General features: G+C 42.6%; 2 protein-coding genes across 3 annotated transcripts in view; both read right to left on the bottom strand.

Annotated features, from left to right (window-relative positions):
* Nucleotides 1-4,181, bottom strand: part of ZNF512 (zinc finger protein 512) — a 33,610-nt gene extending 29,429 nt beyond the window's left edge. For both annotated transcript variants that reach the window (XM_077152466.1, XM_077152467.1), the window contains exons 1-2: nucleotides 4,039-4,181; nucleotides 3,437-3,495 (exon numbers count right to left, since the gene is read on the bottom strand). In XM_077152466.1, coding sequence (XP_077008581.1) covers nucleotides 3,437-3,495; nucleotides 4,039-4,068 — 89 coding nt within the window. In that variant the 5' untranslated portion in view covers nucleotides 4,069-4,181. The remainder of the gene's footprint in view (nucleotides 1-3,436; nucleotides 3,496-4,038) is intronic.
* Nucleotides 4,182-4,290: 109 nt separating this feature from the next.
* Nucleotides 4,291-22,593, bottom strand: part of SPATA31H1 (SPATA31 subfamily H member 1) — a 41,867-nt gene continuing 23,564 nt past the window's right edge. The window contains exons 3-5 of the mRNA XM_077152463.1: nucleotides 22,157-22,190; nucleotides 21,860-21,955; nucleotides 4,291-21,444 (exon numbers count right to left, since the gene is read on the bottom strand). Coding sequence (XP_077008578.1) covers nucleotides 4,707-21,444; nucleotides 21,860-21,955; nucleotides 22,157-22,190 — 16,868 coding nt within the window. The 3' untranslated portion in view covers nucleotides 4,291-4,706. The remainder of the gene's footprint in view (nucleotides 21,445-21,859; nucleotides 21,956-22,156; nucleotides 22,191-22,593) is intronic.

The raw sequence follows: 22,593 nt of genomic DNA, 5'->3' as shown, positions 1-22,593 counted from the left end.
TGTATGAATTCATTCATATAAAATTCCAGAACATGCAAAACCCTGTCCAGAGACAGAAAACAGATCAGTGGTGCCTGGGGACAGGAGTGAAAGAGGACTGCAGAGGGTCATGAAAAACGTCTGGGAGAGATGGAAATGTTCATTATCTTGACTGTGGTAATGGTTTCATAGGTGCATACATATGTCAAGGCCCATCAACTTAAATGCTTTAAATATGTGCAGTTAATTGCAAAAGCAAAATTTTTAAAGTAAGAATTGGCAGTCCTCCAGAGCCAACACCACCACCCCAAACATAGGAACAATCTCTACTAGAAAGACTTCATAGCACCAACAGGACATTAAGAATCAATTAGGAAACTGTACTCAATGGAACTACTCATATCAGTGTAAGATTCAGATATCCCCATATCCCTTCTCCGAACAAGCATAAATACAGTTTTAAAAAACCAGTACCTCATATGATCAGCATGATTAACATCTTGGGGATTAAGTCAATGTCATCTCATGTGGTTAGAGAGTCCCTTTCCACCAGGTGCCTCTTATTTTGAAAGAACTCAACAAAAACAATTCTCAAGTATTTTATTCACTATCACTGCAGGGCATTTGATTATTTTTTAAAAATTAAATTAATCTCAAACCTCCCTCTCCACAAATAGAGCAAGAAAAAGGTTTTGATTAAAACAGTTAATTATTGTTCGGAAGTTCCTAAAAAGTTAAACATAGAATTATCATAGAACTGGCAATTCCACTTCCAGGTATATACCCAAAAGAATTGAAAGCAGGAACTCAAACAGATACTTATACACCAATGCCCATATCAGCATTATTCACAATAGCCAAAAGGTAGAAACAACCCAAATGTTCCTCAACAAATAAATAAACAAAATGTAGTATATATATACAACGGAATATTCAGCCATAAAAAGGAATGGTCTTGGGCGGGCCGCGGTGGCTCAGCGGGCAAAGTGCTTGCCTGCTATGCCGGAGGACCTCGGTTCGATTCCCGGCCCCAGCCCATGTAACAAAAACGGAGAAACAGAATACAATAAAGCAAGAAAATGTTTAAAGATGTTTCCCTTTCTTCCTTCCTTCCTTCCTTCTATCCTTCCTTCCTTCTCTCTGTCTTTCCTTTAAAAAAAAAAAAAAAAAAAAAGGAATGGTCTTATACATCCCACAACATGGCTGAAACTTGAAAACATTGGATAAAGTAAAATAAACCAGACACAAATAAAGGAATATTGCACGGTTCCAGTTTTATGAAATATCGAGAACAATCAAATTCATAGCGATGGAAAGTAGTTCAGAGGGAGCCAGGGGACATGGAGTGACTGGAAGAGAGTTATTGCTTAATACGTACACAGTTAGTATTGTGCGATGAAAAGTTCTGGTAATAGATTGTGGTGATGGCAGCACAACACTGTAAATGTAATTAATACCGCTAAATTGTACACTTTAAAATGACTAAAATGAAAAAAAAAGACAAAAATGGCTAATGTTATGCTGCATATATGTTACCACAATAAAATTTTTTAATGACTTTATAATTTGTAGTTACTAACAACTCCTAATCAAAGATCAAAAGTATCATGCCTCTTTTCAACTCCTTTCTGACCTACCTCGAATTTTTAGAAGACATTAATTGATTCTCTAAGGTCAAATATTTAGATTTCATTAGAAAAATTTTGTAGTTATCAATATCTTTTACACTCCTTTCATTCTATCTAATCCTTAAATACTGGTGTTCTCCACAGTTTCAGTCTCTATTCTGGTTTCACTTCTCATGATTGGTTTAGAATCTCCTAGGAAGCTAGTTAAAAATAAGGATTCCTACATAACAATTCCAATACTTCTGATTCAGATTAATGGATGGTGGCCCATTAAATCCCTATATTTTTAACAATTACCCCTAGGTGATTCTAAGGTACCCAAAGAGACACACTGCTCTGACCATTTTGCCTAAAAGACTGCATGAGTGTTCTCATCTCATGTATAAAAACATCCTTTTCAACTACTCTTTCTAGCAGATGATTCCCAATTCCATATGTGAGATTGATCTTCCTCTGAGATAGAACTAGACGAAATCCAAGTCCATGTATAATTGTTCCAAATGTTGCTCCTCATCCAGAAATTCCTAGTTCAGTAAATGACACCAACACCCATCTGGATGCCGAAGCTAGGTGCTGATAGACATCCTATCTTTCTCCCTCTTGCTGATCTCTCATCTACAGTCATTGCGATTTGTCATTCCCTATAAACTGTTCCGACCAAAGGCCAAGGCCTCTTCATTTCTCCCTGCCTATGGAAATAACCTCTGAACTAGTTTCCCAGCACCCCTCCAAATTCATCCTTTGCAATGCTGCCAGAGTGACCTTTCTAAGATCAACAGATCAATATATGGTCATGTTATTCTCTTGTTTTAAACTCTTCCAGGATAAAATCCAAACACCTTAGCAAACCATAAAAGGCCTTTCATGATCTGGGCCCTGCTAACCTCTATAACCCATCTCCCTGCATTCTCCCCAATCCCACACACACACAATGGTTATATAAAACTACTTGGTATCCTGTTAACTTCTCTTCACCTGTGCACATTCTCTTCTGAAAAAATAATCTTTCTCCTTCTAGCTACCTGCATTATTTCACAGTTTTCTTGTCTGTTTAGGAGTAAACCTGCTCTGGTAACCCTTCCCTCTCAAACACTCCCCATTCCCAATAGCTCCATTTAGTTCCCATTTTAAAACATCTACTTACTACACTGTTTTTGTGTTAATCCACTTATCTATTTCCTCTTTTAGACTATTGGGTCTGTTTTTCCTCTCTGTATGCATAACCTATACACAGATGGCACATGTAGTGGATGTTCAGAAAATGTTACCTGAATGAATGAATTCTTTCCAAAAGGGATTTCTAGTTAACAAGGATTCTTCTTTTCTATTAGCCATGGTAAGGTTTAGCACATACAGTACCCAAAATAATAAACCAGCCTTGCAGCCAAGTGACATGAAAATACAAAGATTCTCATCACCGCTTTTTCTAAACCCATCCCATGTTTATCAATGTCTTTATGAGTATGTATTTGATGTCTGAAGAAATACAGTACCACCGCTGAGTCACATGTTCCGTTTTTCCATTATACTTCATAATTTTTTTGCAAGCCAGGTTTTTCCTCCCCAGCTAAGTTTAGGCCTGCACTGTCCGATAAAGTAGCCACTAGCCACAGGTGAATGTTTAAATTTAAAATAATTACGATTAGATACAATTTAAAATTCAGTTCCTCAGTCACACTAGCCACGTATCAAATACTCAAGAAAGCCACACGTGGCTACTGACTACCGTTCTGGACAGGGCAGACAAGAATATTTTCACCATCGCAGTAAATTCTATTGAACAGCGCTGGCGACACAATTATAAATGGATCTTACTGAACCTCACTTACTTCTTAGCTCCCACGATCCTCGTGCTCCTCTGCTGCTTAAAGGATGCGGGTCCCGGAGTCTAGCAAATCAAGCACAGGAGTGAATGCTAGGGATCTCGGAACCTTGACCACACAAAAAGACGAACGCCCCGTGTCCAGAAGACGCTCTCTCGGAGCAACTATCTCAAAAGGAGGAAGACTACACTTTTTTAGGAAAAGTATACGGTTCTATCTTCCTACACAACAAAGGCAAATGAAATACCAGAGCCTTCATCCCCCTTCTCCCCGCCCCGCCCCCGACCCTCTCAAAGCCCCGTGCCACACAGAGGCTCTAACCCCGCGGCGAAAAGAGAAGACAACGGATGTGAGCGGCATTGGGGATCTACTAAATGGAATAGAAACTAATGGCAATCCGGCGAGGAATTGAGTCCAAGGAGGTGGGGAACAGGCAGCGGAAAGTGGAAAGAGAAAAAGGGGACAGGTGGGAATGACCTAGAAGGGTGGGGCCTACAATGGGCTCTGATAAAAACCAGCTCTGCGCATGGGACAAAAGCGAAGGACCGCGTGTTCTTGGCTCGACAGCGCTACCCCTAAAGTTACAACGGCCAAACCAAGAAACTCACAGCGGGTACTGCACCGAGTCGGGAAGACATCACTCCCTCTCCACGGCTAATAAATTCACCCAAGGGCTCCGGCCAGACCAACGCCACTTCCGCTCTCCGCTTCTCTCCCGGATGTGGACTCGGCACCGCCGAGCTTCGTTCTGAACGTCTACTTCCGCCTGGCGGCTTTCGAGGGGCTGCGGCCTGAACCGATCACGTGACAGCACCCACCGCTTCCTAAGAGATCCGACTACTGAGATTGTCTTAAGCCCCCCACCACCCCGCCCCCCCCCCCGGAACTGTAGGTGGGGGTGGGAATGGGGGCAGTGGGGAGGAGTTTGGAGCCTTAACCTGCCTCGGAAGCCCTTCCGCTGGTTCCCTCTGTTTGCGCGACTCCGGTTGCTCCTCCTTTTCCCTCTCCTTCCCCCCAGCACGACGAGTGGTCTTTCTAAATGCACTTGGAGATCAATGTCCCGTTTAATTATTGCTCCTTTATTATCTTAGAGAAATTATAGACCCATTCTCCCCTGCTCCCCCCATCCCCACCCCAGGTAGGGAGATCGACGCTCTTTCGTAGCTGAGGGCTCAGGAATTCGAGACAGGGGCTGAGCCGTTAAGAAACCAGGAAGGAGCAGCTGGATGATGACTTGAGGAGGATGATCAATAATGGGGACAGATCTCGTCATCTACTAGCTTTGGGTCTCCAAAGTTGCCCTCCTGTGTTTTATAGCGTTTTCCCTAGGAGATATGTTTGAGTAAGTCTTGAGATCTTTATACAAGCTATGTCTGGGCCTCTCCCCAGGGGAACTGTGCTTAATTCTCCCCTTACGGGGACAGTCTCGGGTTCTCTCAAAGGGACCGTGATCGGTTCTCTCAAAGTGGCTGCTTCGGCTTCTCTCGGAGCGACTACGACGGCTTCTCGCAGAGTGACTGCCCCGGCTCCTCTCCGAGCGACTGCGCCGGCTCCTCTCCGAGGGGCTGAGACGGCTCCTCTCAGAGGGGCAAAGAGGGCTCTTAGAGGGACTAAGGCGGCTTCTCGCAGAGTGACTGCGCCGGCTCCTCTCGGAGGGCCTCAGACGGCTCCTCTCAGAGGGACTGCGCCGGCTGCTCTCAGAGGGGCTGCGCCGACTCCTCGCGGAGTGACTGCGTCGGCTTCCCTCGGAAGGATTCCGAGGTCTCCTCTCAGAGGGACTGCCGCGGCTCCTCTCAGAGTGACTGCCGCGGCTCCTCTCAGAGTGACTGCCGCGGCTCCTCTCAGAGTGACTGCCGCGGCTCCTCTGAGGGGAACTGTGTAGTCTCCTCTCCGCGGGTCCACGATGGCCCCTCTCAGAGGAACTGTGATGGGTTCTCTGAGAGGTACTGTGCCCTCTCCTCTCAGAGCAAAAGTGTCTTCTCCTCTCAGAAGGACTGCGATGGCTTCTCTTCGAGAGGCTGTGATGGGTTCTCTCAGAGAGACTGCTATGGGTTCTCTCAGAGGGACTGTGACGGGGTCTGCGTAGGGGTCTTTCCCTAAAAAAGCCTGGGTGGTTTTGCTTCTTGTGTGTGGGTTTCTCTCTAAGGTGACTGTGTGAGGTTCTCTTCATACAGGAAACAGGTAGAGTTCTCCTTTGGGCCTGAACTCTGATTCCCCGTTTGGGCAAATTCTTGGACTCCTGAGTGGAGATAACGGTTCTGTAGTTTTTCTTAGCTCTGCTGCTACTGTCATTTTGAACTGTACCCAAAGGATGCCTGATTGAGTTGGGCTTGAAAGTGATTCCTCTTTGGGAAACGATGGACTTGGACAGTTGGGTTGGTCTGGGTTGGAAAGAGCTACCTCTTTTGTGCTGTTGAGTTGATCTGAAATTATCTATTCTTGCCCACTTTATGCCCTCCTCCTGAGAGATTTGGCCTATTGGGCTTAGCTTGACAACTGCCCTCCTGTCTTTTTTTTTATCTCTTGATAAGCAATAGTCCTTGGCTTTTTGTTTTGGAGTATAGTGTTTGTGCAGCAACAAGTGATCTGACCTTGTCCCATCTTGAGGCTTCCGCCCAGCAGAAACCATAACTCTGTGTACTGTTTGTAATGCCTGCTTTAGGCCCTGAAAAAGCAGTTGCATGAACTTGGGTTGGGAGGAGTTCTTAGGTTGTCTTTTTAAAGGGGCAGTAGTTGTTTGAGATGCTCCAATTCTATTCCTTCTCATCTGTGGTGGTAATTCCCTAGAGGAATTTCGTCCTCTCTTTTGTGTTCTCACCCTCTTCGTCATTCTCTTCATTGGATATTTTTCATCCTGATTGCTTTCAGAATCACTCTCTGGTAGGGAATGAACTTGAGTGAATTCATAATGCCCAGGCTCTCCAATTTCTGTCTTTCCTACTGGGTCAGGGCTGCCATGTTGTCTTCGCCTGATGTGGACTTGTATAGGAGTAGAAGACTGAGAAGGCCCAGACCAAAAATCTTTTGTGAAAGTAGGACTCCTGGAAGTTCGAGTATAGATTTTAGCTTTCCTCGGTGATGGTATGACAGGCCTGTCTCTTCTATGATAATTTTGGACTTGAGGTCTTTTCCCAGTTCGCAACCTGAAACCGAGATGCAACCGAATCTCACCTCGGCCCTCAGGAGTGCTTACAAGGTGGAGCTGTGGATAGATAAGAAGGTATGGTCCAAAAGCAGCTTGTAATTTATGACAACAATTAAATCCTGAACATCGACCACACTGTAGGCAAATAGGGTATTTTAGAACCAGACCTGTAGCTTGAGGTGGAGGCACATTGGGGGGTAGTTGACTCCTTAACAGTTTTTCTGCTATTTTTAGCTGCAAATCTTGCAGCAGCTGAAACTGTTCTGAGAAATCACTTTTAGCCTGGGAAAGATAACTTGGTTTGAGGGAGTGTTGGGGCTCAGAAATCCTTCTCTGTGAATCACTATGTGAATTATTACCCTCATCCACTAGAACAGGATCTTTCCTTGTGAAAACATCCCTGAGGGAAGAATCTGACTTTACTGGAGCAGGAAGTAGGCCCCCTGTATATGAAACAGGCATCTGTGGACTGGCTTCCTGGGATATCTCATTGAGCCTTGAATTTGTTTTCTTTGTTCCCATTTTAGTCCCAGAGTATTTCTGTATTATGGAGGATGTAGAGCCTCGTGTCCACATTCTTAAGGCCATCCTTTTCATATGATCTTGGCATAAAGTATGTCTCTGAATATAACTTTTGACCACTGAAGGCTTAGAAATATTACCTTGATTCTTCTCTTGCAGACTCTGGGAAAATTCCATCAGCTCAGCTGGAACCCCAAATAACTTCTGAATAGATTGACAGGTACCTACAATGGCTCTTTCTTCTGGAGATGTTTGAGAGCAAAGATTCCTTTCCATAGTGGTCCCCAAGACATTCCCCAGTGTTAGCATATTGGAGAGATATTTTCTAGGTAGTCGCTGCCGGCAGGCATGATTCTCCCAAACATTCTGTTGTCTGCCCAGGCTGGACAGGCTTCGTTGAGCTCCTAATCGCACCTGAGAGGTCCTAGATGGCAATCGCCAACTTTGTGGTGGAAATTGGGGAAGACTCTGAAGACTATATCTCCACTGCAGTGAATTCTCTGGCTCCTCCATTTGTTGCTTCTTGGTCCTCTCCTTAGATATGACATCCACTTCTGGAATCTCAGAATATGGGATTTCCACAGTGATAGCTGTCTGATCAGAGAGTTGATTAAGAAGGGCCAAGGGAGGAGTTGAAGACTGTTTGGTAGTAGGGTCTCTATAGGACTCTCCTGGATACAAAATGTCTATACTAAAGTTTTTTATATCTGAGGTTCTTGATACTTCTGGTATCCCAAAATCCAAAAGTCTTCCTAGGTCAGCTGTAGCCTTGACAGAGGTCGAGATGAATGGGGATGAAGAGCTGTGTATGAACCCAGAAAAATGATTCCCTACTTGTAACTCTTCTCCTGATGTTAACTCCTCAGGTTCTCTAGTCTGATACACCTGTTCTAGATTCAAATCCTCAGATTCCATAGGTTGAGGAGAACCCGTTTTTATCCCTATAGATTTCAAAGCCTGAAGCCTTTGTTCATGAGTCATCACTATAGGTTCCTCAAACGGAGATGCAGGCTGTGGGATTGATTCTACAGATTTTACTTGAATATTTGGCCTTAGAGTTCCCATAGGTTTCACCAGTTCTTGAAGATATGGCTTTGGGAGTAAATCCAAACATTCCATTACTTCAAACTCTTCTTCTGGAACTACTCCTATTGGTTCAACAACCTGAGGAATTGGTCCTGGTGCTAATTCCTCAGATTCTATAATTCGAAGTTGTGGTCCTGGGACTAACACACTCTTTACAATTTGAGACCCTGTCACCTCCTTTTTTCCCAGAATTTGGTGTGTTAGCTCTGTGATTAATTTCTTAGATTTCACATTTTGCACCAATAACTCTGAAGGTCTTAAATCCTGCAGGTTTGGAGTCAACTCAACAGATTCTGCCATTTGAGGGGTTGGCCCTGGGGTTAATGCCACAGATTTCACAACTTGAAGTGGTGGCCCAGCAGTCACTTCCATGGATTCAACAACTTTTTGGTGGACCACTGGGATTACAAGTACTGATTGAGCAACTTGAAACGGTGTTCTTATCAATTCTATAATGTGGTCTATTGGCCTTGGACTAATGTTCATAAATTCCATAATTTGGCCTGGTGGTCCTGGGGATATCCCTGTATATGCCATATTTTGATGTTGTAGCTGGGTTAGCCCCATTGATCCTTCCCCTTGTTGGCTTGTCTTGGAGGTGAGCTTTACAGACTCTGCATGTTCTATGACTTGACTTATTTGCTTTGGGGGCAATTCTAAAGAGTCCTCCATTTGCAGCCATTGCTTATAGGTCAAACCCTCAGATTCTGGAACTTGATGTCCTAACACTGTTGTTAGCCCTGAACATACCACATGATGCTGTGGCTTTGGGGTCAATTCCATAGATTCCTCCACTTGCAGATATTTCTCAGAAGTCAACTCCATAAATTCGGGAACTTGATGTCCTAGCCCTGGTGTCATCTCTGAAGATTCTGGGACATGATGTAATGACTTTGGAATCAATAATACAGATCGTTCTCTTTGGAGTCTTTTCTCAGAGATCACCTCCACAGGTTCTAAGTCTTGAGGATAAGGCCTTGGAGATCTTTCTGAATAGCTAGTGGCTAGACTTAATGGCTTTGGGGTCACTCCAGAGGACTCCTTCCCTTGCAGCCTCACTTCAGAGGTCAACCCCATGGTTTCTGTAGTTGGATGCTGTAATTCAGGGGTCATTCCTTCAGATTCCACAACTTGCTGCAGTGGCTTTATATGTAAACCCCCAAAATAATTAATTTGAGGCCATGACTGACAAGGCAACTCTGGAGTTTCTGTGATTTGGCAGCTTTTCTCTGGGGTTAATTCTAAGGATTTTGAGCCTTGACCTTTTAGCACTAGAGTGAGATTTACAGATTCTGGTACTTGAAGATTTAGATTCAGAGGTATCCCTGAAGATTCTATGGCCTTACCTGTTAGCTTTGCGGTCATCCCCACAGATTTATCTACAGTTTCTCTGCCTTGATATCCTGTCTCAGGTGTCATTTCTAGAGATTCTGTGACTTGATGACTTGGTATTGAAATCAAATTCAAAGATTTAGGCACCAGATGCCTTGACTTTGGTATCATCTCTGCCAACTGAAGCTCTGGCCTAGGGATTATCTCAGAGGATTCTGTGATTTGATAACTTGGTCTTGGAGTTAGCTCCTTAGATTTCACTCTTTGAAACAATGACTCTGATGCTAACTCCACAGATTTTATAGGTTGCTGCACAGACACTGAAGACAATTCCATATGTTTTATACCTTGCAACTTTGACTCTGGTGTAAACGCCACACATTCCACACCTTGTTGCTGTGATTCTGGAGATAAATTTGGAATTTTGACACTATTCAACATTGATCCTGGTATTAACTCCTTAGTTGGCTCTGATGCCAACACCACTGATTTTACACCTTGCAATTCTGAAGTTAACTCTCGGCAATTTGTACCTTGCTGTTGGGACCCTGGTGTTAGCTCCACAGACTTTATGGTTTGACAACCGGACTCTGGTGCAGAGACCTCAGATTTAACACATTCTGACATGAGGCATGATGTCAACCCTAAAGATTGCACACTTTGAGGTTGTACCCATAGATTTGACTTCACAGATTTCACCTCTTGAGAACATGACTCTGATAAAAACATCACAGATTTCTGCCTGAGGCAAGAAATCAACTTCTTAGATTTCACGTCTTGAGGTAGCTTTGGTTTCAACTCCAGAGCTTCCTCATCTTGAAAACATGGCTCTGATGCAAACATCACAGATTTCACAGTGTGTTGCTTGAAGTGTGAAGTCAACTCCTCAGAATTCATAACTTGAGGATGTAGCCCTGTATTTAACCCTACATATTTCACTTTTTGAAAACATGGCTCTAGTGAAGACACCTCAGATTTCAAGTCCTTTAGCTCAGAGTCTGAAATCAATGTCATAGAATTTATACCACAAGTCAATGGCTCCTTATCCATCCCCACAGATTTTACATCTTCAAGCAGTGGCTCTGGTGAAAGTATCACAGATTTTACAGCATGCAGTGGAGGGCCTGAAGTAAACACAGTTTTCACAATTTGCTGCTGTGAGCCAAGGTCATTCTCCAAAGATTGGACTTCTGGCAACTTTGTCCCTAGAGTCAACTCAGAAGATTTTATACATTGTAAATCTAGTCCAGGATTGAAGAAAATAGATTTTGTATCTTGAGATTCTTCCCCAGTTGTCAGTTCAGAGGGTTTCATGCCTAGCATTTGTGACCCTGGGTCAGAAGTCTTAGAATTTATGCATTGAAGTTTTGATTCTAAATTCAACTCAGAACAGTTCACACCTTGCAGCTGTGGGGCAGAGTTGAACTCCATAGATTTTATACCTTGAAGCTTTGTCCCTGTAGTCAATTCAGATTTTATATATTGCAAATCATGCATAGGACTGAACACAACAGATTTACTACTTTGAAACTCTGACCCTGGATTCAACTCAGAAGATCTCCTACCTTGGAATTTTGACTCTGAAGTTAATTCAAAAGATTTTACACCTTGCAATTGTGACCCTGGTTTGCATGCCATTGAATTTTCACATTGTAGTTTCTGCTCTGGATTCAACTCAGAAGAATTCACACACTGTGCCTGTGGCTCAGAGTTGCATTTCATAGCTGCTACACCTAGAAACTTTGACCCTGGAGATAATTCAGATTTCAAGCCTTGCAAATGTGGTCTAGGGTTGAACACCATAGATAGTTTGCTTTGGATCTCTGAGCCTAGATTTAACTCAGAAGACTTCATACCTTGAAGTTTTGAAACTGGAGTCAATTCAGAAAGTTTTACACTTTGCAAGTGTGGCCCAAGGCAGAATGCCTTAGATTTTGTACCTTGAAACTCTGGCCCAACATTCAACTCAGAAGAATTTACTCCCTGCAACTGTGTTCCAGGGTTGAATTCTAGAGACTGCATACCTTGAAGCCTTGTTCCCAAGCACAACTCAGAAGACTTTACATCTTGTACCTGTTGCTTATGGTTGAATTCCATAGATTCTGAAGACTGCATACCTTGCAAATCTGGCACAGGATTGAACACCATAAATTTTACACTTTGAAGATCAGGATATGGATTCAACTGAAATTTCTCATCTTGCAACTGCTTTCCAGCATTGAACTTAGAAGATAATGCACTGTAAAGCTTTGATTGCAAAGCCAACTCAGAGGGCTGTGCAACCTGCCATTCTCGACCATTGTTGACCTCCTCAGATTTCATTGTTTGAAGATTTATCCCCTCAGAAGATTTCATACCTTGCAGTTTTGCCCCAGGGTTAAGTTCCATAGATTTCACACTTTGAAATTGTGTTCCTGATGTCAGTTTCCTATCCTGTACCTGTGGGGCTGAGTTGAACTCCAAAGATTTCACATCTTGTACTTTTGTACCTAGAGTCGATTCAAAAGATTTCACATCTTGCCACTCTGGCCCAGGGATGAACTCTAAAGATTTCCCACCTTGAAGCTTTATCTCTGGCAATAACTCAGATGTCACATCTTTTAACTGTGGAACAGGTTTTAACTCAGTAGATTCCAAATCTGGAAGCCTCCATTCTAACTTCACATCAGATATCTCATCTGGTGACTGTGGTCGAGGATTGAACTCTACAGATTTCACTTCTTGAAGCTTTGTTCCTGGGATCAATTCTGATTTTATACCCTGCAAATGTGGTGCAGAATTGAACTCTATTGATTTTATGTTTCGAAGCTCTGTATCAAGGGGCAACTTAGAATATTTCACATCCTGCAAATGTGGACCTGATTTGAAATCCATGGAGTTCATATCTTGAAGTTTTGTGCCTGGAATCAACTCAGAAGATTTTTCACATTGTATCTGTGGTCCAGAATTGAACTCCACTGATTCCATACCTTGAAGTTTTGTCCCTGGAATCACCATAGAAGATTTCATACCTTGAGAGTGTGGTCCAGAATGGAACTCCATAGATTTTATATCTCGAAGCTCTGTCCCCAGGAGTGACTTAGAATATTTCACATCTTGCAAATGTGGACCTGCATTGAACTCCACTGATTTCATCACACCTTGAAGTTTTGTCCCTGGGATCACCACAGAAGATTTCATACCTTGAAAGTGTGGTCTAGGACTGAACTCCATAGATTTTACTTCTTGAAGCTTTGCACCTGTGATCAGCTCAGATGGTTTCATGTCTTGTAAATGTGAGCCTGGGAAGAGCGCTTCAGATTTCATACACGAAAATTTCCTCCCCAGGCTTAAATCCGAAGATATCTTACCTTGTAACTTTGAACCAGGTTTAAATTCTACAGATTTCATACCTTGAATGTTTATTCCTAGGATTGTTTCAGAATGATCCTTGCAAGTGTGGTCCAGAATGAAATCAGTAGGTTTTATATCTTGAAGTGTTTTAGTCATGATCAAACTAGAAGATTTCACATCTTGCAATTGTGGGCATGAATTGAATGCCAAAGGTTTTACTTCTTGGAGGTTTGTCCCCAGGATCGACTCAGAAGATTTTGCAACTTGCAACTGGGGACCAAAGCTAAATTCTGTATGTTTTATATCTTGAATCTTTGTCTTTGAAGTCCCTTCAGAAGATTTCATGCCTTGCAATAGTGGCCCAGGTTTGAAACCTGTAGATTTGACACCTTGGATCTTTGCCCCCAAGATCAACTCAGGAAAATTTATACTTTGCAACTGTGAGGCAAGGTTTAACTCAGTAAGTTTCGTACCTTGAGACCTTGTCTCAGTGGTCAACTTAGAAGATTTCATGCCTTGCCACTGTGGCCAAGAGTTGAACTCCTCAGATTTCACACCTTGAAGCTTTGTCTGAAGAGTCAACTCAGATGATTTCACACTTTTTAAGTATAGCAGGGAGTTTGACTCTAAAGATTTATCACTTTGTAATTGTGGCCCGTGGTTTAAAACCCCAGATTTCATCCTTGGAAGCTGTAGCTCTTGTGCAGACACTGGAGACTTCACACCTTGACTCTGTGTCCCTGGAGATGACTCAAAAGGTTTCTCTTCTTGCACTTGTGGTTCTGAGGTCAACTCAGGAGATTTCACATCTTTCAAGTGAAGTCTAGGCTTGAGTACCATAGATTTTATACCACAACACTTTGACATTGAAGTTGACTCACATGATTTTATGCTTCTTGACTGTAGGCAAGGTTTCAAATCGATAGGTTTGAAACCTTGAAGCTGGTGTTCCCAGAGTGGTGCCACAGGTTGTGTATCTTGGAGATTTGACCTTGGAGTCAGTTTAGATGACTTCCCACCTTTCAGCTGTAGCACTGGTTTCAACGCTACAGGTTTGACCTTTTGACATTGTGACTTAAGATTTAACACTACAGATTTCATACCGTGGAACTCAGGTCCTGGGATCCACTGCACAGATTTCATACCCTCAAGCTCTGGCTCTTGGTTTAACTCCACAGTTTTCACACCTTGAAGCAGTGGCTCTGACATTGACTCCAAATTTTTCCCTTTTTGCAGCTGTGGTCCTCCGGACAACTCAGGAGTTTTCATGCCCTGCCATGGTAACCCAAGGTTGAAATTTGCAGAATTTGCACTTTGAAGTTTTGGCCTTAGAGTCAATACCGATGATTTCATACCTTTCAACTGTAGCACAGGTTTCAATTCTGGAGGTTTGACACCTTGAGATTGTGACTCAAGATTTAATACTACAGATTTCATACCTTGGAACTCAGGTACTGGTATCCACTGCACACATTTCACACTTCCAAGCTTTGGCTCTTGTTTTAACTCAAAAGTTTTCTTGCTTTGAAGCTGTGTCTCTGAGATTAACTCCAAATTTTTCCCTTTTTGCAGCTGTGGTCCTGAGGAAAACTCAGCAGTTTTCATGCTCTGCCACTGTGGCCCAAGGTTGAACTCCATAGATTTTGCACCTTGATGTTTTGGTGCTGGAGTCAATACAGATGATTTCGCACCTCTCAACTGTGGTGCAGCTTTCCACTCTGTAGTTTTGACACCTTGATATTGTGACCGTGGAGTAAACTCTTCAGGTTTCACACCTTGAAACTCTGGTCCTGGCATCCACTGCACTGATTTCATATTTCTAAGCTCTGGCTCTTTGTTTAACTCCACAGTTTTCACATCTTGCAGCTGTGGTTCTGAAGTTGACTCCAAGGATTTCACTTGGTACAACTGTGATCCTGGGGTCAGTTTGCAAGATATCACGCTTTGTAGCTGTGGTTCAAGGTTGAACTCTTTATGTTCTGTTCCTTGAATATTTGGTTCTGAAATCAATTCATATGATTTCATACCTTTAAACTGTAGCTCAGAGTTGGGGTCTATAGATTTTACACCTTCAAGTTTGGGCTCTGAAATTAACTCTAAAGACATTACACTTTCAGGTTCAGAGTGTGTCTCCAATTGCTCTAAATTCACACGTTGTTGCTCTGGTGAGAATAATACAGATACCTCATAGTCCTGTTCTGGTCTAGGAGATAAACTCGCAGATACCATCCCTTGAAACTGTGGCCTTGAGGCTAACTCCATAGATTTTACTCCTTGATGTCCTTGCCTTCCCATTATATTCACAGATTTTATCACCTGCTCCTTTATCCTTGGGGTCAACGCCCCAGATTTTACACATTGCAGATCTGGATCTGAAGTCTCCTTTACAGATTTTAAACTTTGAAATTGTAAACATGGGGTGAGCTCCACAAATTTCATTTCTTGCATTTGTGGCTCTGAAGTCAGTTCTTTGGATTTTGCACCTTGTAGTTGAGACCCTTGGAGCACCTCCATAGATTTAACACCTTGCAATAATGGTCCTAATGCAAAAGCCACAGAATTCTCATCTTGCATCTTTGGCTCAAGGTTCAATTCTGCGTATTTCAGGTCTTGCCTCTGTGGCCCTGGAGTTGACACCATAAATTTGCTATTTCCAGTCTGTGGCTCTGGTGTTACCTGTATAAATTTCATACTATCTTCCAGCTGTGACACAGGGGTCAGTTCCTCAGATTTTAAACCTTCAAGCTTTGAGACTGAGGTCGATTCCACAGGTTTTACATTTTGTACTTGTAGTTCTTGGATCGGTTCATAAGATTTCATACCTTGTAACTGTGGTCTTCCAGTCAAATGAGAATGTTTTACATTTGGTAACTGTGGTGCGGAAGTCAACTCCATAGTTTCTGCATCTGATATCTGTGGTTCAGAGACTAAGTTATTAAAAATTTCACCTTCAAAGCTTGACACTTGGTCTGCTTCTACATATTGTACACCTTGAAACAGCAGCTCTGGTACAGAAGTCTCAGACTGAACCCCTTGCATCTCTGGTCCAGGGATCAACTCTGTAGGTTTTACCCCTTGCATTTTTAGTCCTGGGGTCAACTCAAAAATGTTTACACATTGTAGCTGTGGACCTGAATCTAATTCTGAATGTTCCACGCCTTGAGGTTGAGTTTCTGGGGTCAACGAAAAACTTTTGACATCTTGTGGCCAAGGCACTGCGTTAAACCCCACTTGTTCCATACCTTGAATCCCTGGAGACCTCTTTGTTAATTTGGAATCTTGCAGCCCTAATTCTGGAGTCACCTCCACGTAATTCATACCATGAAACATTGATTCTGGGATCTGCTCTCCAAATTTGACATCTTGAAGCTTTGGCCCTGGACTAGACAGAACAGATTTCATATCTTCAACCTGTAGCCCATGGCTGAAATGCAAAGATGAGTCAGGTTCAAATCCTAGAGACTTTACATCTTGAAGCTGTGCTCCTGGTAAGAAGTGCACATATTTGAACCCTTGATTATTTGGGTCTGAAGTCAAATCATGATATTTTATATCTTGCAAGCATGGCCCTGGATATAATTCCAGAAGTTTCACACCTTGAGGTTGTGGTTCTGGAGTCAACTGTACAGATTTAATACTTTGATGCTCTGGTCCCGGGAGACAATCTGATAATTTTATTTCTTGCCTTGGGGAACCTGGAATCCATTCACCAGATTTCACACCATTATGTGGGGGACTTGATATTAAACCTATAAATTTATCTCCTTGGAGAAGTGGCTCTGGAGATAATTTTGAAAATCTCACACTTTGCAGCTGTGGCCCTAGGGTCAGTCCAGAAGATTTGATGTTTGGCTGCCATAGGCCTAGAGTTAAATCCACAGATTCCTCACCTTGAAACTGTGCCCCCTTAGTCAACTCCTCCCATATCATACCTTGTAGCACTGGCTCTGTTATCAACTTCTCAGTGTCTACCACTCCTGTATTTGACTGTTGGATTAAATTCATCACAGATTTCACATCTTGCAACTGTGGCTCAAGATCCAACTGCCTAGACTTCACTCCTTGAAGCTGTGGCCCTGGGGTCAACTCTATAGCATGTGGTTTGGGTTCTGTAATTAACTTTTTAGATCCTGCCACTAATTGGGATGACTCAGGGATTAACCCCACAGATTTTAAATCCTGGAGTGGTGGCTTTGATTTTTCATCTTTCCTCCCTGGTCCTACAATCAATTCCAGAGATCCTTTCTCTGAATATGGTGGTACTGGGGTTGCCCCCTGGGATTTTTCAACTTGGAACAATATCGATCCCACAGTTTCTATGTCTTCATATCTTGACTTTAGGGCTTTCTCTGAAGATTCAATAACTTGAAGATGTGGCCTTATGGTCATTCCTGCAGATTCCACAACTTGACCTGTTGGATTTTGTATTAATGCCGCTTGAAACAAAGTCTCAGAAGTCAGCCTCACAGTTTCTGTGTCTGGATAGCCTGGCTCTGAGGTTATTTTTGAAAACTTTTGATGATGTGATCCAGGCATCATCCCAGCAGTTTCCATGACTTGCTTTGGAATCAACTTCACAGATTCCTTCTCTTGTGGCCAGATCTCAGAAGCCAACTCTGTAGGTACTGTGTCTTGATGCCTTGGTCTGGAGGATAGACCCACAGATTTCATTGCTTTTATATGTGGCTCCATGGTCAGTTTCCTTGATTTAACATGTAGTAATGGTGTTTCAGGAATTAACCTCCTAGATTCTTGTAGTGCTGGGGTTAACCCTAGAGTTGATTCCACACATTTATTATCATGGATTAGTGGCCCTAGGGTCAGCTCCTCAGATTTTTGTCTTTGGGGCTGTAGTTCTGGAGTCAGTGGTACAGATTTCATGCTTTTAAATTGTGGTTCTGAACTCACCTTCTCATATTTCATTACTTCTGAATATGGTCCTAGATTCAGATGAACAAACTTCATTCCTTGGGGCTCTGGCTCTGGGGTTAACACCTCTGATTCTATATCTTGCATCTCTGGTCCTGACACAAACCCCAGAGATTCTCTTATTGTATGTTGTAACACTGGAGTCTCCCCCATGGCTTTTACAAATTGGGGCTCTGTATCAGGAGTGCCTTGGAATGGCATTGAGCACGTCTCCATCGATTCTGAACCTTGACTCAGTGGTCCTGGAATAATTCCTGAAGATAACTGTGTCAATTGCATAGATTCTTCCAAATGGTGACTAGTGTCAGTGGTCAACTTTTCTGCTGTTCCTTGATATTTTTGCTCTGAGATCATTCTAGAAGATTCTGAGGCTTGATGCCGTGGGGTAAATCCTTCAGGTTCTGTGACTTGATGATTTGGTTTTTGGTTCAACTCTACAACTTTCACTGCTGAAAGGTGTAGCCCATGGTTCACACTTTGCACTTGTGTCTCAGGAATTAACCCCCTACAATCTACAAATTGAGGAGTTAATTCCATAGTTTTCACATCTTCAAGCAATAATACTGGAGCTATCTTCTCAGATCTGATATCGTGTAACCATGGCTTTGGGGCCAACTTCACAGATTTTGTATCTTGCAGTGGTGGTCTTAGGGTTACAGTATTTATACCTTGAAACTGTGGTGATAAAGTCCAATTAACATATTCCATATCTTGCAATTGTGAATTGGGAGTCAAATCTATAGATGTCCTACTTTGTAACTGTGGTGTTGACTCAGCAGATTTTACACTTTGCAGCTGTGGTCCTAAAGTCAGCTGGATACATTTCACATCTTGAAGCTGAGACATTAGGTCTGACTGCACAGATTTCCCACTTTGCAACTGTGGTCTGTGACCCAGCTCTTCAGCCTTCCTACTTGGCAATTGAGGTTCTGGTCCCAATTCTATAGATTTCACAGTTGGGATCAGTTGTCCATATTTTACCATTTGTGGGATTGAATCTGTGGTTATGTCTACAGATTTCACACTTTGAAACCTTGGGCCCAGGGTCAGGTTCTCAGAACTTACATTATGCAGTCCTGGGAACAACTTTATAGAATCCATAACCTTAAGTTGTGGCATTTGCTTCACTCCCATATATTTCATACCTGGAAGTGATGATGTAGTAGTCATTACTGCAGATTCTGTGATTTGATGCAGTGGTTTTGGACTCATTCCCATAGATTCGGTACTCTGACCTACTGATCCTGGGATTGTCCCTAAAGATTCCATTATTTGATGGTGTGACTGTGTTATGTGTACAGGTTTCTTCATTTGTAGCCGTGTGTCAGAGGTCAACCCCATGGTTTCTGTAACTTGATGATTTTGTCTTGGACTCGTCTCTGAATACCCCAGCATTTGATGCCATGAGGTCAAACTCGAAGGTTCCATAACTTGATGAGGAAGTCCTGGGGTTAATGCCGCAGATTCTGTGCCTTGATGAAGCAGTTGTGGAGTCATCTGCACAGATTCTAGCACTTGAATCCATGATTCAGGAGTCAATTCCAGAGATTCCTTGTCTTGAGATATTGGCTTTTCAGTCAAACCCTGATATTCTATAACTTTTGGCTGTGCTGCTGTGATCATTCCCAGTGATACTGGAGTAAGCTTTACTGACTGTATGACTTGATATGGTGGCCTTGGAATCATCGTTAATGATTCCATGACTTGAGGTGATGGACTTTGAGATAAACATACAGATTCTACAACTCCAAATGGAGCAATGGTAGTAGGGCAGCTAGAGGAACAATTCAAATCATTCGGTTGAGGTAGCCCTGGGGGAAAATTTGCAACTTGAGACTTTGAACCTGCAGATTCTCCAGATTCGATAACATGTGGCTGTGCTGGTGGAATAATTCCCATGAAATCCATGGCTTGTAACAGTGCCACTGGAGTAACTTTCATGTAATCTATGACTTGGTGCAATGGCCTTGAGACCATTTCCAATGATTCTGTGTTTTGATGTATTGGCCCTGGAGTAATCTTCATTTCTTCTGTGATTTGACTCTGTGGCCTGGAGGTCATACTCACTGATTCCATGACTTTATCCTGTGGCCTTAGGGACATTTCAACAGTTTCCATGACTAAATGTGGTGGCCTTGGGCTTGTTTTTCCTGATTTTATGACTTGGCCATCCAACAATGTGTTCATCTTCAAAGACTCCATGACTTGATATTGTGACCTTGGGATTATCCCCACTGATTCTATGATATGTGGATATGATTTATTAATCATTCCCATGGAATTCATGACTTGAAGCAATGCTACAGGAGTCACTTTCATATCATCTGTGACTTGATTCATAGGTCTTGAGGCCATCTTCTTTGATTCTATAACTTGATGCTGTGCTCTTGGGATTACCTCCATTGATTGAACAACTTGATATGGTGGTTTTGGGATTGCACACACTGTTTCCATGGCTTCTGTTGGTTTCACAACTTGATTTGGTGGCTGTGAGCACAAACCCACAGATTCTCTTGCTCCTGAATGTGCTTCTGGGATCATCCCCATGGAATCCATGACCTGAAGCAATGCCAGCGGAGTTACCTTTATGCTATCTGTGGCTTGAGTTGGTAGTCTTGTGGTCGACTCCATATCACTTACTTGGGTCTTCTGTTGCTGTGTCATTTTCTTTGGAAGATCTATGATCCTCTGCTCTGTACTAAGCTCTAGCACCCGTTTGGGGTCCTTCTGCAGTGAAGTGCTTTCCTCTTGAATTACATCAACTCCTAAGCTTCTGGGAGTTGTTCCTAAGGGCCTAGATCCAAGGATTTGGGAGTCATCCCCAGATTGTGGCTGCTCACTTGGGATAAGTGACTGTGAAATTTTTCTTTTTGTCCTATTTAATCCAGAATCCACTCCAGTGTTCACATGAAGTTGAAATGATGGAAGGTCTGAGGATTTACTGATGGTATTTTGCTCAGTGCTTTGATGAATGGGCATAGATAACTGGATTTGGGGTTTTTCTGGTTCAGGGACTCTTCCTTGTATCTCAATTAAATAATTCAACATTGCCCATGATTCCCTCACAGCCAGAGGCACTGTTTGTTCCCGCAAAGTACACACCTTCCAAGCCATATGCCCCTCTAGCTCCCACCTAGCCAAAGGAGAGAGCTGAATTGGAGCATACTCTGGGAGCTGTGGTCTCTCCCTGAAAACAAAATTTGGCACCTGATCTGATGTCAAATGATTCTTGCTTCTTCTCTTACCATTTGTTTTCTCCTGATGTTTACAGAGATTTGAGTGTTCAAAAACGGAGTTAATAAAAGAGCTTTGGGGTTTTAAGGAAGGAGCTGCCAAATTCTGAAAAACCTGTGATTTCTCAGGCTCTGTTTGCTGAAAAGAAGGCAGTGTTGTGCCTTGGTTCCTGGTCACAAAATGTTGCTTTTGTGGGGAAACAGATAAACTATGACTCCGGAATTGCCAGTTTGTTCCCTCAGAAAATATAGGAAAGTGAGACAAACTGGAGCTGTTAGAAGATGTTCCAGAGGAGATGCTGTGGTCAGTAGGATGGTTTGCCTTCTTACAGTCAAAACTCGTTAGAACAGGTTCCTGAGCCACCAAAACAGAGGAGGTGGAGGAAGAAATCATATCCTGTGGTTCAGGCAAAGACAGTTCTGTAAGGCTTGATCTAAGAAATAAAGAGAAAAAGTTACATTTGCTTTGAAGCAGGAAAAGGTGAAAGGTCATTTCAAATGCAAAGTATCTTTGGCCTAAGAAGAGGGTAGAAACACAAACACACATTTTTTTTTTCCTAACATCAATTACTTAATATAGAATTCCTCCTCCAGGACAAAGGGAGACAATTGTTCCTATTCCAATCAGAAATGATCCCGAGATCGGTGTTTCTTAAACTTCCTTTGTACCCAGAATTTTCCCCACTGCCCAGATTATTTTACTAACTCATTCACTCTCTCCCCATTTCTCTTCTCCCTCTTCCTTTCCCTCCCTCCTTCCCTTCCCTCCTTCCTTCTCACCTTCACTCCCACCCTCTCTCTTAAAATCTACCAACTCCAATCCCTGCCCAGAAGTTACTATCCCCTGACCTCGCACTTTCCAGGTGATGGAAGATCTGTTGAAGACTCCTGCCCATTGACCAGAGTGCATATTCCTGGGCCAAGCCCACAGAGAGTCCTGAAAAGCTGATACAACAGAGCATGTCAATGTAATTCAAGTGATATTAAAGTACTAAAAAGGATGAAAGACTTGAAAAGGAGATAGCTATCATTATGAGTGAAGTAAAGCAGAGTCTGGGTCATCTTATTTCCAACTTTCACAGGGTTTATTAGTAGGATAAGCTGAAGCGAGAAAGAATAGACACAGTGAAGACAGGCTTTACTCACCTTGTCATCCTGAGATTTTCTTCCCACTGTGGAGCTGGGAGTAGGAGTGAAGAATCTATTAGCATCAATTATAACTGGCCTCACCCAATCCAACCCCCTCATTTTGGAAATAAGAAAATAAAAGTAAACTCATGCCCAAGATCATAAAGATGTTTAGTGGTAGAGCTCAGACTTAACCCAGCTCTCAAGTTTGTTTGTTTGTTTAACTATACTATGCCATGTTCACAGTGTAATGAATATAAACATTGGAAACAGTAGGAATAATCATGGTATTAGAAAGTTGGAGTGGTGGAAACAAAGGTCATGATCCGTATTTTTTCCTCTAAAGGAGTCTCTCTCCAGTATCTTTGGTGAGGGAAAAAAGGTACTGAAACTTTCCTCACCAACTTCTCAATAGTCCCCTTCTCCATTCCCAAACTACACAAAGTTTCTTTCTC

Source organism: Tamandua tetradactyla, chromosome 3, assembly GCF_023851605.1.
Source record: "Tamandua tetradactyla isolate mTamTet1 chromosome 3, mTamTet1.pri, whole genome shotgun sequence".
NCBI lineage: Eukaryota > Metazoa > Chordata > Mammalia > Pilosa > Myrmecophagidae > Tamandua > Tamandua tetradactyla.
This window is presented reverse-complemented; position numbering and strand designations above follow the sequence as displayed.